Source organism: Culex quinquefasciatus, chromosome 2, assembly GCF_015732765.1.
Source record: "Culex quinquefasciatus strain JHB chromosome 2, VPISU_Cqui_1.0_pri_paternal, whole genome shotgun sequence".
Classification (NCBI taxonomy): Eukaryota; Metazoa; Arthropoda; class Insecta; order Diptera; family Culicidae; genus Culex; species Culex quinquefasciatus.
Window position 1 is genome coordinate 183207781 of NC_051862.1, and position 12931 is coordinate 183220711.

Here is a 12931-nt window from a genome sequence, read left to right on the forward strand (position 1 = left end):
ACATACACACACACATACACACACACACATACACACAGACATTTGTTCAGTTTTCGATTCTGAGTCGATATGTATACATGAAGGTGGGTCTACGACGTTTTTATACGAAGTTCATTTTTAGAGCAGGATTATAGCCTTACCTCAGTGAGGAAGGCAAAAAGATAAAAAAATAAGTAACCATAACCTGAGACAGGGTTGCCAGGGTATTTGATTTGGTTCCTATCCTTTAAACATAATTAAGTTTCATTGAAAAGACTGAGGAATTGCAAATTCCATAAATAAAAATCATTTTGACCCGATTGCACCCCTACTAAAGGTATTTTTATTAATGATTTAGCAAAAATAGCCACTCCAGCCGCAATAAATTAAATCATCGCAGCGAACGAAAATGTATATTTCAAACACAGATCAGACCCTGATATACCATAACACCGGTCATTGTTACTAGCGATGCATAAAACGAACAGTGTGAACAGAGCGAATAGCAAATGATTTTGAAAAGTTTTAAAGTGTCCTGTCCATATTTTATATTTTTAAGAAACGTTTATAAATCGAGGGCCATGCGTAGAGGTTCCGTTCCGAACGAGAGTGTGGAAAAATCGGACAAGTGGATATTGGATTTCGCCAAGAAGGTGTGCCCGGACTCGGTGCCGACACAACCATCATTCGACGTTGTTGATGGGAGCGATTCTAATCCTCCCTTCTCGATGGCAGAGCTCTCCATAGCTCTATTGACGGGCAACAACACTGCTCCTGGTCCGGACAAGATCAAGTTCAGCTTGCTGAAGAATCTTCCGGACGTTGCCAAGCAGCGTCTGTTGAAACTGTTCAACACGTTGGTGGAGCAGAACGTAATTCCACACGAATGGCGACAGGTCCGGGTGGTTGCCATTCAAAAGCCCGGTAAGCCGGCGTCCGACCACAACTCGTATCGTCCAATCAGCTTGCTGTCGTGTCTACGCAAGTTGCTGGAGAAGATGATCCTCGACCGCCTCGAACCATGGATGGAACGAGAGCACATGCTGTCAGACACGCAGTATGGCTTCCGGAGAGGCAAGGGAACAAGCGACTGTTTAGCCTTGCTGGCCACAGGAATCGACATAGCCCGTGGTAAAAAACAGCAAATGGCTTCTGTCTTCCTAGACATCAAGGGTGCATTTGATTCAGTCTCCATCGATGTGTTGGGAGTAAAGCTGCGGCGGAGCGGTCTCAATCCGACGATGTGCAACTTCCTCATCAACCTGTTGTCAGAAAAACACATGCACTTTGTGCAAGGTGATCTGGCAATCACCCGGATAAGTTACATGGGTTTGGCACAAGGCTCACGCCTTAGCCCATCCATGTATAACTTCTACGTCAGCGATATCGATGATTGCTTGACCGGAGACTGCACCCTTATACAGTACGCAGATGACGCAGTGGTTTCAATTGCTGCCAAGAAGGAAGTCGATCTGCTAGAACCCTTGCAAGATACCCTGAACAACTTGGCCCATTGGGCAGTTGGAAAGGGTATTGAATTCTCTCCGGAGAAGACGGAACTGGTCGTTTTACGGGGAAGCATGAACCGCCGCAGCTCAATCTTTCTCTTTCGGGAAAGACTATCGAGCAGTCGGACCACTTCATGTACATGGGTACCATCTTTGATCAGAAGGGAACATGGGGAAGCACATTAACTACCTGAAGCAAAAGTGCCTGCAAAGAACTAATTTTCTGCGCAGCGTCTCTGGCAACCGGTGGGGTGCTCATCCTTCTGACTTGCTTCGACTGTACAAGACAACGATACTCTCGGTGCTGGAATATGGCAGTCTCTGCTTCCAAACAGCTGCGAAATCACGCTTGATGGTTCTCCAGCGGATACAGTACCGAAGCCTTCGCATTGTCTTGGGTTGCATGCACTCAACTCACAACATGACCCTGGAGGTCTTGGCGGGAGTATTGCCTCTGCGAACTCGTTACTATGAACTGTCTTACCGGTTCCTGATCCGGTGTGATTACAGGAATAAACTGGTAATTGACAACTTTGAAACGTTGCTGAACCTTCACGTTGAGTCTCGGCGCATGCATATTATGACTTTATGTCATCGTGGGAGTGGAGCCCGAGCACAACGGTACAGCGCACGCCTCCGTTAACCAACAGCACCCTGATTCACTGAATAGCGAAAGCTACAATATTTCATGAATAAATGAAAGTTGCTAGTATTTAAAATTGAGGTGAAAAGTCATCGTTTGTGATTGGACACTCAATAATATTTTAACTGAATGAATGTACATGGAAAAGAAATTTGAATAAATATAAATTTAAAAAAAAAAAAAAATAAAAATAAAAAAACAGCACCCTGATTGGCTTCGACACGTCCATGAAAGCCGATACTCGCGGTATCCCAAACCATCTTTTGCGGGGAGTTGTACCGTCGATCTTCGCATCAAAGTACAACCATGTTCCTCCAAACAACAGATTCTTCACCGATGGCTCCAAGCTCGACGGCTGTACGGGCTTCGGTGTTTATCATGAATCTTATCAGCTGTTCTTTAAGCTGAAGGACCCGAGTTCGGTTTATGTCGCAGAGTTAGCCGCGGTTTACTGCGCACTGCGAATCATCGAGACCATGCCACCTGACCACTACTTCATCTTTACCGATAGCTTTAGCTCTGTTGAGGCTATCCGGTCTCTGAAGCCGACCAGGGAGTCTGCGTTTTTCCTCACGGAAATACGCAAGACTTTAAACAACCTGGCGGCTCAGTCCTTCAGCATCACGGTGGTGTAGGTCCGCGCTCATTGCTCGATTCCGGGTAATGAGAAAGCGGACTTGCTCGCCAAGAAGGGTGCTGAGAGTGGAGACCTTTTGAAAGGCCAATTAGCCTACAAGAATGCTACGGTTTTCCGAGGCAGCGTGCGCTTCTGGATTGGCAAACACAATGGGACGGCGACACCAAGGGATGTTGGATGTATTCCATACGACCTAAGGTGCAAAGAAAAGCCTGGTTCAAGGGAATGGACTTGACGCGTGGATTCATCAGAACGATGTCCCGCCTTATGTCGAACCATTACTCGTCCAAGGCTCATCTGTACCGTATCAACATGAGTGATACGAACCTTTGTGACTGTGGGCAGGGTTATCAGGACATCGACCATCTCGTATGGGCGTGTCCAGATCACCAGGCTCACAGAATTAATTTGAAAGATACCCTCAGGGCCCGAGGAAGACCATCAGAAATCCCGATGCGAGACGCGTTATCTCAACTTGACCTTGATGTTCTCTATCCGATCTATCAGTTCCTCTCAGATTCCAAAATATCTATTTAGTTTTCTTCCAGTTAGTTTCCCTTCAGTTAGTTTTCCTCTAGTTAGTATAACTCGCCTTCGTACAAAGCCGTCGTTTCTGGTTGCACCGGAAGCAAAGCAAGATCGCCCCAGCAGCTGGACACCGAGTTGCGGCTGAGGACAAAACGCAAAGGCCAGCAGAGCCAACCAAGACCCCTACACAATCCCCTTCCCTTCCCACGCCTTGTCCTTAACATCAATCCCTTCCCTACTAACCCCGAGTAGGCCGCGGGTAATCGGCTCCTCCCACTAACATTTACACACAAGATCCTCTGTAATTATTAAGTCATATGTAATTACAAAAGCCGACTCGGTCCTAACCAGGTCCCAGTACCGAAAAGGACCTAATAAAAATAATTTTATGAAAAAAAAAAGTTTATAAATCGAGCATAAGTTGTCAACTAAAATCTTGAAGTGAATTTGAGGAGTCTAACATACCTTACACGGTGTTCCGAAAATCGTGAACACACGTTCATGAATTTGGAAACCTCGATCACTTTGCTCAAATTTTATGGTACGATTTTCAAAAACGTACACGGAGAAAAAAAGCTCCTAAAATCGTGAACAAGCGTTCATGAAAATGGGAACCACGAACAAAGTTTTGAAATGTCATGGTACGTTTAAAAAAAAATTTCCGTGTACCATTGAATTTGAACGATTTTTTACGATTTTCGGAACTCATTTTTCTCCGTGTAGACAAAATGTTTACCAAGCAGGTGAACGTAGGAATTTTGCATTGACCTCACATTACTCTATTGTGTCATATTAAAAGACAAAAACAAATCTATAAAGCATGAGTTTATTATGTGATTTTTTAAAACATTAATTAACCAATCTCATTTTTTATGAGCAGTTAAAAAAAATAAATCAAAACTTGTTTGATAAAAATATACATTTTTGACAAAAGAAATTGAACGAAAGTTTAAGTTCATTTTTTGGATACATACATTAAAATCTGAAGTTTTTTTTTTTTAATTCCAACAAATCAAATTTCCTGTTTTCGCTTTTTGAGTGTTTTTAAAACCGCCTTGAGTCAGGGTATTAAAAACACCCAAAAGCAAAAACTGAAAATTTGGTTTATTGACCTATTAAAATTAAAAAAACTCCAGAAATGTTGTACTGCTAGAGAACTGATCGTTTCGTGAATTATGCAATTATGACTGTTGACCTCAACAGAAGTTGCTTATAAGTGAATATAAAAAATAAGCAACGCCCCAACAATCTTCAAATTGGATAAATCTGTACTTTATTTCGCTGCTATCACTTCCACCAGTCCCAACTCAACGCTGAAAAGTCGCCGCACGTGATCCCAGAAGCGCAGTGTCCTGTCCCAAATCCTGGTCCTTTTCTGGTTGTTGGTACCCCAACACACACACCAACACTTGGCCACCAGCACCGAACGTTACGTTTCAATGAATATTTATGAAAATGGTACGAGCAGTTTATATAATTTGAAATTCTACACGACGACGACGACAAAGACAACGACATCTATCGTCGAAGTTCCACAAGCCGGGAGAGCTTAGAGCTGGAAAGTAGCTGCAGTTTGTGTGTATGTGTTGTTACTGGCTGTTAACAGGCGGCAACAGTGCAGAGTGGCAAGTCTGGCTCTTCTCTCAAGTCTGCACTGCCGGAGCGGGAACCGGAGCATCCTTTGCCGACTGGAGCACAGATTCGGGGTGCTACTGAATAGGGTCGTTAACCTGCGTTTTTTTGTCATCTTAGTTTTGCAACACTTATTGTTTGACGACAGAACTGCGAATTCGTGGTAATTGTCGCGAGATGATTGTAAAAGTGGCGATAATGGGAGTGAGCTAAAGCTATAGTATTCTTTTTGCAGAACAATAAGGCTTTTGGACGAGTTAAAAATCATGTGTTTATTTAGTATTTTATACAAAAATTATATTAACAATTTTTAAGCAGTCAGTACACTTCAATATTCCATTCTCTATTTTCCTCTCCTCCAATGCTGTTATTGTTGGCCACTGGCTGAACTGGTGCATGCAAAACCACCAAGACTTAGTGAGATTATCCAGAACGAAGGCTCTCTGGTTTTCGGTAGCATCTACCAAGAACCCTAGTATTCAACTCAGTAGTACCATACAGTATGGCCGAGTATGCCAGTAAAAGCAGTAGATAGTTTATGTTGCCAATATCCTTGTTGCCGGAGCTGCTGCATTTTCCTAATCTCTTGGCTATGATCCTTATTTGGTATCAAGCCCAGGGAAAGCTGCAGCGCTTCAACATGTTTCTCTTTTGGAACTGCTTCCATTTCCGCCTTGTTTGGTGAATATAATACATGGATTGTTAAAAAGCTGTTTTTTATTTTCCTCGAAAAATTTCAATCTGAAATTCATCAGTTCGGTAAACATTCATAAATATTTCTAGCGGCCCGAAGGGAGGAGGAGTGTGCAAATTAACGAGATTTGCCATTGTCACCGCAATTTGTTGTTTGTGTTTGTCCGGAAATCCTCCCTCCCCCAACCCCTCAATCGTTTGTTGATGTTTTTCCGGATTGATTAAATCTCGTTGAAAACCAATCAATTTCGGGTGAGAAAACACTGCTTCCATGTTCAACACTTGCCTGGTGGAGGGACGGCATCTTGCTGGCACGAGACGACACTTCTTGTCATCGTTTGTCGTTGTTCCTTGGCACGATGTGCAACGGTTTTCCGCGCTGATATCGCCACCAACAAGTGTTACTGGTACTTCTGCTGCTGCTACCAGCTTATCATCACAGTTCACACGGTTTCGTCACGGTAGTTGCGTTATGGCTGAAGTGAGTTTTAGCACAAGTAATCTAGGTAATTAAGCTCTAATCAAATGCAAACCAAATTCAAATCCAATTCAAATCAAATTCAAATCAAATTCAAATCAAATTCAAATCAAATTCAAATCAAATTCAAATCAAATTCAAATCAAATTCAAATCAAATTCAAATCAAATTCAAATCAAATTCAAATCAAATTCAAATCAAATTCAAATCAAATTCAAATCAAATTCAAATCAAATTCAAATCAAATTCAAATCAAATTCAAATCAAATTAAAATCAAATTCAAATCAAATTCAAATCAAATTCAAATCAAATTCTATTCAAATTCAAATCAAATTCAAATCAAATTCAAATCAAATTCAAATCAAATTTAAATCAAATTCAAATCAAATTCAAATCAAATTCAAATCAAATTCAAATCCAATTCAAATCGAATTCAAATCAAATTCAAATCAAATTCAAATCAAATTCAAATCAAATTCAAATCAAATTCAAATCAAATTCAAATCAAATTCAAATCAAATTCAAATCAAATTCAAATCAAATTCAAATCAAATTCAAATCAAATTCAAATCAAATTCAAATCAAATTCAAATCAAATTCAAATCAAATTCAAATCAAATTCAAATCAAATTCAAATCAAATTCAAATCAAATTCAAATCAAATTCTATTCAAATTCAAATCAAATTCAAATCAAATTCAAATCAAATTCAAATCAAATTCAAATCAAATTCAAATCAAATTCAAATCAAATTCAAATCAAATTCAAATCAAATTCAAATCAAATTCAAATCAAATTCAAATCAAATTCAAATCAAATTCAAATCAAATTCAAATCAAATTCAAATCAAATTCAAATCAAATTCAAATCAAATTCAAATCAAATTCAAATCAAATTCAAATCAAATTCAAATCAAATTCAAATCAAATTCAAATCAAATTCAAATCAAATTCAAATCAAATTCAAATCAAATTCAAATCAAATTCAAATCAAATTCAAATCAAATTCAAATCAAATTCAAATCAAATTCAAATCAAATTCAAATCAAATTCAAATCAAATTCAAATCAAATTCAAATCAAATTCAAATCAAATTCAAATCAAATTCAAATCAAATTCAAATCAAATTCAAATCAAATTCAAATCAAATTCAAATCAAATTCAAATCAAATTCAAATCAAATTCAAATCAAATTCAAATCAAATTCAAATCAAATTCAAATCAAATTAAAATCAAATTCAAATCAAATTCAAATCAAATTCAAATCAAATTCAAATCAAATTCTATTCAAATTCAAATCAAATTCAAATCAAATTCAAATCAAATTCAAATCAAATTCAAATCAAATTCAAATCAAATTCAAATCAAATTCAAATCAAATTCAAATCAAATTCAAATCAAATTCAAATCAAATTCAAATCGAATTCAAATCAAATTCAAATCAAATTCAAATCAAATTCAAATCAAATTCAAATCAAATTCAAATCAAATTCAAATCAAATTCAAATCAAATTCAAATCAAATTCAAATCAAATTAAAATCAAATTCAAATCAAATTCAAATCAAATTCAAATCAAATTCAAATCAAATTCAAATCAAATTCAAATCAAATTCAAATCAAATTCAAATCAAATTCAAATCAAATTCAAATCAAATTCAAATTAAATTCAAATCAAATTCAAATCAAATTCAAATCAAATTCAAATCAAATTCAAATCAAATTCAAATCAAATTCAAATCAAATTCAAATCAAATTCAAATCAAATTCAAATCAAATTCAAATCAAATTCAAATCAAATTCAAATCAAATTCAAATCAAATTCAAATCAAATTCAAATCAAATTCAAATCAAATTCAAATCAAATTCAAATCAAATTCAAATCAAATTCAAATCAAATTCAAATCAAATTCAAATGAAATTCAAATCAAATTCAAATCAAATTCAAATCAAATTCAAATCAAATTCAAATCAAATTCAAATCAAATTCAAATCAAATTCAAATCAAATTCAAATCAAATTCAAATCAAATTCAAATCAAATTAAATCAAATTCAAATCAAATTTTAGGTATTCGATTTGAAAAAAATAAAAATATATTATTTCGAAATGTTCAGAAAAAGTCTTATTCATTTCAATTTGTGTTTTGATTAGAATTTAGAAAAAAAAATATAAAAAAAAAAATATAAAAAAAAATTAAATTAAAAAAGTTATACAAATTTGCTCAAGACCATATTTTTTTTTGAAAATTTTAAGTTTTTTAAGTCTCATCCAAACAGGCCCCATTTTCTTATGCGAATATAAGGGGAGAGGGGGTAATATGCACCCCCGGGGCAAAATGCATCCCCTGCTTTTCTCGGTATTTGGAAGAATTTTCCGGGGAAAAACTCATAGAAATTGGAAGCTTAACATTGCAAAACCATGCTGGAAAAATTTGAGCATCGTAGTTTAAAAACAGCTTAAGTTATTTGCAAAACTTTAAAATGCTATGTTTTCATCTAATTTTCGTTGAACTTTCATTATGATTTTTGGACAATATAAAAAGCATTTATTGTTATTGTAAGTATTGAGGTATATAGTTTTTGCCATAATCTTCACTATTCTGTAGATAGATGAGTCCAAAAACATCAAAAAATGTATTTTTAATTAAATTTTCTGCAAAAAGCGTGGTCGGGGCAAAATGTACCGCTGTGAAGCTCCTTTGTAAAAACAGCGGTGTCATCTAATGGTGACTAGTGAAAACTGCTTTTACCCGGTGCATTTTGCCCCATGTTGTGGTGCATTTTGCCCCATTGTTGCGGTGCATATTGCCCCGCATGGTTGTTTGAAATTAATCAAAAATGTTTTTAGAAATTTGATATTTTCGAACAATTTTGAGGTTTTTAAAGACTTTTTTCACATGGATGACGAAGAATAATAGTTGTTTTAGAACATCGAACAAAATTCTGCCACAGTAATGCTGTAATGGTTGAGAAATCACAGTTTTCCCTTAGGGGGTGCATATTACCCCCTCTCCCCCTACAGCAACTTATGGTCCAATTGCGAACGTCAAAAAATTAAACAATTGAAATTTGTTTGAACATTTAAAAAATCAAATCAAATTATTCGCTCTACGAAGGCTTGATTGTTGAGGCAATTGCAAACCTCTTTTTACACCTAAGCTTCCATCTACCCCGGGATTCGAACTGACGACCTTTGGATTGTTAGTCCAACTGCCTACCAGCGACTCCACCGAGACAGGACCCAGGGAGACGACTCCTGCACCTGGACTGAGCTAACGACCTAACCACTAGGTTAGACCGGGACCAACATTAACTTCCCTGTCCGACGGAAGGCGTGAACAGACAAATCTCGTCTCAACATTGAACTGCAGGCTTCTTGGGAGGGCGCCGGTATTGACTAATAAAGTAGCAGCTCATTGGCAGTCAACCATGTTCATGGATAATTTTTTTTTGTAAATTTTTAAAATGACGTTTTTTAGGGCGTCAAACCCATATGACAACATATTTGAAATGATCGCCATTTCAGGCTTCAAATTATAAAAAAAACTTATATTTTATTCAATGTTCGTACCAATCCTTTGTTATGAGCTATAAAAAAATGGAGTTTGGTAGTTAAAACTAAACATATTTTTGAAAAAATTTCAAACCCAAAACTGTCAACAGAACATAACCACAACGATCTGCTCACATGGCAGACAGATAGCACGCGGATAGCCCACAGAATCACGACGATGCGATGAGAGCAGATTTGATGGCAAAGTTGCTGTCGTTGCTGTTGATGCGATATCGGATGAAGCGGCAGCAGCCGCACCATGCTTGAACGCGCAGTTAGTCCGCCGCCGTCCGGATGCCGACGACGAAAACCACTTCTCATAATGGATGATACACAAGGCTTTTGTCGCGTGCGCCAGTATAGTACGTGAGTGTGTGTTTTGTGTGGTGTCAGGCATTAAACCAAACAAACGCATTTTGCATCGGAGCTTTCCGCGGTCGTCATGAGATTGTGTGGTTTTGGCATGCAACAGAGAGGATGGATTTAAGAGGAACAATCTCCGTATTGATGCGATTTGATGGTTCTGGTTAATATGATCTATTATGTTCTGTCCACATGAAACAAAGAAAAAAAAACTTTCTTATATGCATCTGGGTATTAACTTGCCATAATTTGAAAAAGATTTGAAACGTAGGAAAGTCAGCAAAAAACAACTTTAAGTTTTAAACTTGCTGAATTCAAGGACACTGGGCCAACTTTCATTGCCATAGGTCAAGTCACAAAATTAAGTGGATCAAACTGCTTACCCCGCGTAATCTCACACAAATGCTGTCCCTTTTTCCTTAAACGATCCCGATACAATCTAGATTAGTCAACTACCGCCAGGACCAGCACTACAGCGCTGCCAAGTCCGCTGCCGCTGTAATCCTTCAAGCTCCGGCACGAGCGATTAATCTTAATTTGGGGGCCAAATTCCAATAGCTTTAGGTCCGGAACAAATTTACGCCCCCTCCCTCACCCTTTCTTTTGGGAGGTTCAGCTGACAGCTGCTAAATACAACCGCGCCGGAGAAGAAAGTATAACAAAGCATCCCTTTCATCAGATTGACGCCATTCATGTCGGCAATCACTTTCAGGACATCACCACCACCACCGCCAACGAGTGCGGCTTGAGACGTTCGTTAAGGAGGAGGGGTTGCTTTTGGGGAATGCCAACGCACAGTTGACAGCTGAAGGGCTTCCAAAGATATGGTTTTTTTTTGTGGGGCTTTTTCTGCGGTGGCACGTGGATGTGCTTGTGTGTGTGTGACATGACACGCCTATACGTTTCAATGTACTTCATGTTTTATATCCGCAAACGGATGACACAATAAACTAAACGGAAAGGCATTCTTTGCTCTTTACTTTTTATTCTTTTTTTTTGATTCCATTTGCAGGAGTAAGTGTGGTGTACGTGCAACAATGCAGGAGGCAGTGGCGGGGAGGGAATGTTAGTTGAGTGGGGATCTTTAGTCCGTCATACGCCATGCACAGAAAAAAAAAAATATAGTAATATTCATCAGGAAATGGTGACAGATTTTGTGGCAAATTTTTTTTATTAATTTTACACCATAAAATGATGAATTTTCATCAGGTTTTGATGAATATTCATTAGGTTCACATTTTTACATATTTTTTATGTAATATTACTCAAAAAAAGAGGTAATATTCAACCTACCAAATTTTCAACATTCCGAAATTCAACTTTTGTTTCTGTGTGGCTGAAGGAGATCATTATTGCAAATCAATGTACCGTAAATCGGGGCGACATTTATAGAATTTCAATTTATTTTTGAAATATTTTCCAACTGGTAAGGTTTGTCTAAGATTACAATTTTTATAAAAATGTACTAGAATAGGCTCCACTAAGTTGTCTGATACAGCTTTTAAGAAAAAAAAATCAATGTTTATAAATAGTTAACTTAGTTTATAAGCTTTTTCACAAAATAGATACATCAATTTTAGGTAAAATTGTTAAAAAGTCAAAAATTTGCCTAAAATTCGTTAAAATTAGTTTTGTTTATAAAATTATCGGATCATATTACACTCTAAACAGAAATCAAAGCAAGAATCAAAAGTTTTCACATTTTATATGACATTTGTTTTACTGAAAATGCCTATAAATTGGGTTTTTGTTTGAATAATGTTTCAAAAACACATAATATCAATTATTTACAAACTTATTTTATCTTCTCTTAGTGGAAAATGTCCAAAGAATCAAAAAATGCATTCCATTTTCCGTTTCGAAATCATGTTCACCGAGAAAATCATGACACTTTTAGAACTTTAAAATAATGCTATTTATCAACATTTTCTTAAGAGGCAGTATTTGTAGATTCTGCTCGGTTTGTTCTAGAGGTCGTATCGAGGTGCTCCAATTTGGATGAAACTTTCAGCGTTTGTTTGTCTATGCATGAGATGAACTCATGTCAAATATGAGCCCTCTACGACAAAGAGAAGTGGGGTAAAACGGGCATTGAAGTTTGAGGTCCAAAACACATGAAAAATCTTAAAATTGCTCGCATTTCCGTAAAACTTCATCAATTCCAACTCTCTTCGATGCATTCGAAAGGTCTTTCGAAGCCCTTCAAAATGTGCTATAGACATCCAGGATTGGTTTAAGTTTTTCGCATAGCTTTTGCAAATTACTGTTAAAAATGGATTTTTTTAAAACCTTAATATCTTTTTGCAACAGCCTCCAACACCCATACTCTTATAGGTCAAAAGATAGGTAATTTCATGGACTAAAAGCTTACGGTATTAACTTTTTGGCCAATCGCAGTTTTTCTCATAGTTTTACGATTTTTCTAGAACAAGCATTTTACGACGTTAGTTTTTGCCCTGTAGCCCAAGAAGACTGCACTTTTTGGTCTCAATTTTGTCATATTCGGAATCCTCGGTCAATTTCACGTAAGTTAGAATTATTGAGTTGTAATTTTGATTTAAAAATAATTAAATAAAACATTTTTGAAAAAGAAATAGATCTTATTTACCCTATGATCAATACGTCAAATGCTGTATCAAGTAGGCGAAAACTGGTTTTACCCCTAATCCGACAACATTCTAAATAATATTTTAATTAATTCTAAATGGCATTTTTTCCAATCAAATTCAACTTTCCAACAACTCAATCTAATGTAAAATTTTCTGAGGATTCCGAATATGAAAAAAATGAGACCAAAAAGTGCCGTCTTCTTGGCCTACAGGGCAAAAACTAACGTCGTAAAATGTTTGTTCTAGAAAAATCGTAAAACTATGAGAAAAACTGTGATTGGCCAAAAAGTTAATACCGTAGGCTTATAGT

The 12931-nt window shown here is 36.8% G+C and overlaps 1 protein-coding gene across 1 annotated transcript; it reads left to right on the forward strand.

Moving 5' to 3' along the window:
- The first annotated feature begins 560 nt into the window (after positions 1-560).
- Positions 561-11086, forward strand: LOC119766433. Its single transcript, XM_038250981.1, has 5 exons — positions 561-1402; positions 2456-2761; positions 10456-10510; positions 10623-10764; positions 11025-11086. The coding sequence occupies exons 1-5, from the start codon at positions 561-563 to the stop codon at positions 11084-11086; spliced, it is 1407 nt and encodes a 468-aa protein (XP_038106909.1).
- The last annotated feature ends 1845 nt before the right edge of the window (positions 11087-12931 follow it).

Bases quoted from the DNA above. Each gene is read 5' to 3' on its own strand.
- LOC119766433 (XM_038250981.1), top strand. From the start codon at position 561: ATGCGTAGAGGTTCCGTTCCGAACGAGAGTGTGGAAAAATCGGACAAG. The intron at 2,762-10,455 runs GTAGGTCCGCGC...GATACAATCTAG, and splicing joins TCCTTCAGCATCACGGTGGT to ATTAGTCAACTACCGCCAGG. The intron at 10,765-11,024 runs GTTCGTTAAGGA...TTCCATTTGCAG, and splicing joins CAACGAGTGCGGCTTGAGAC to GAGTAAGTGTGGTGTACGTG.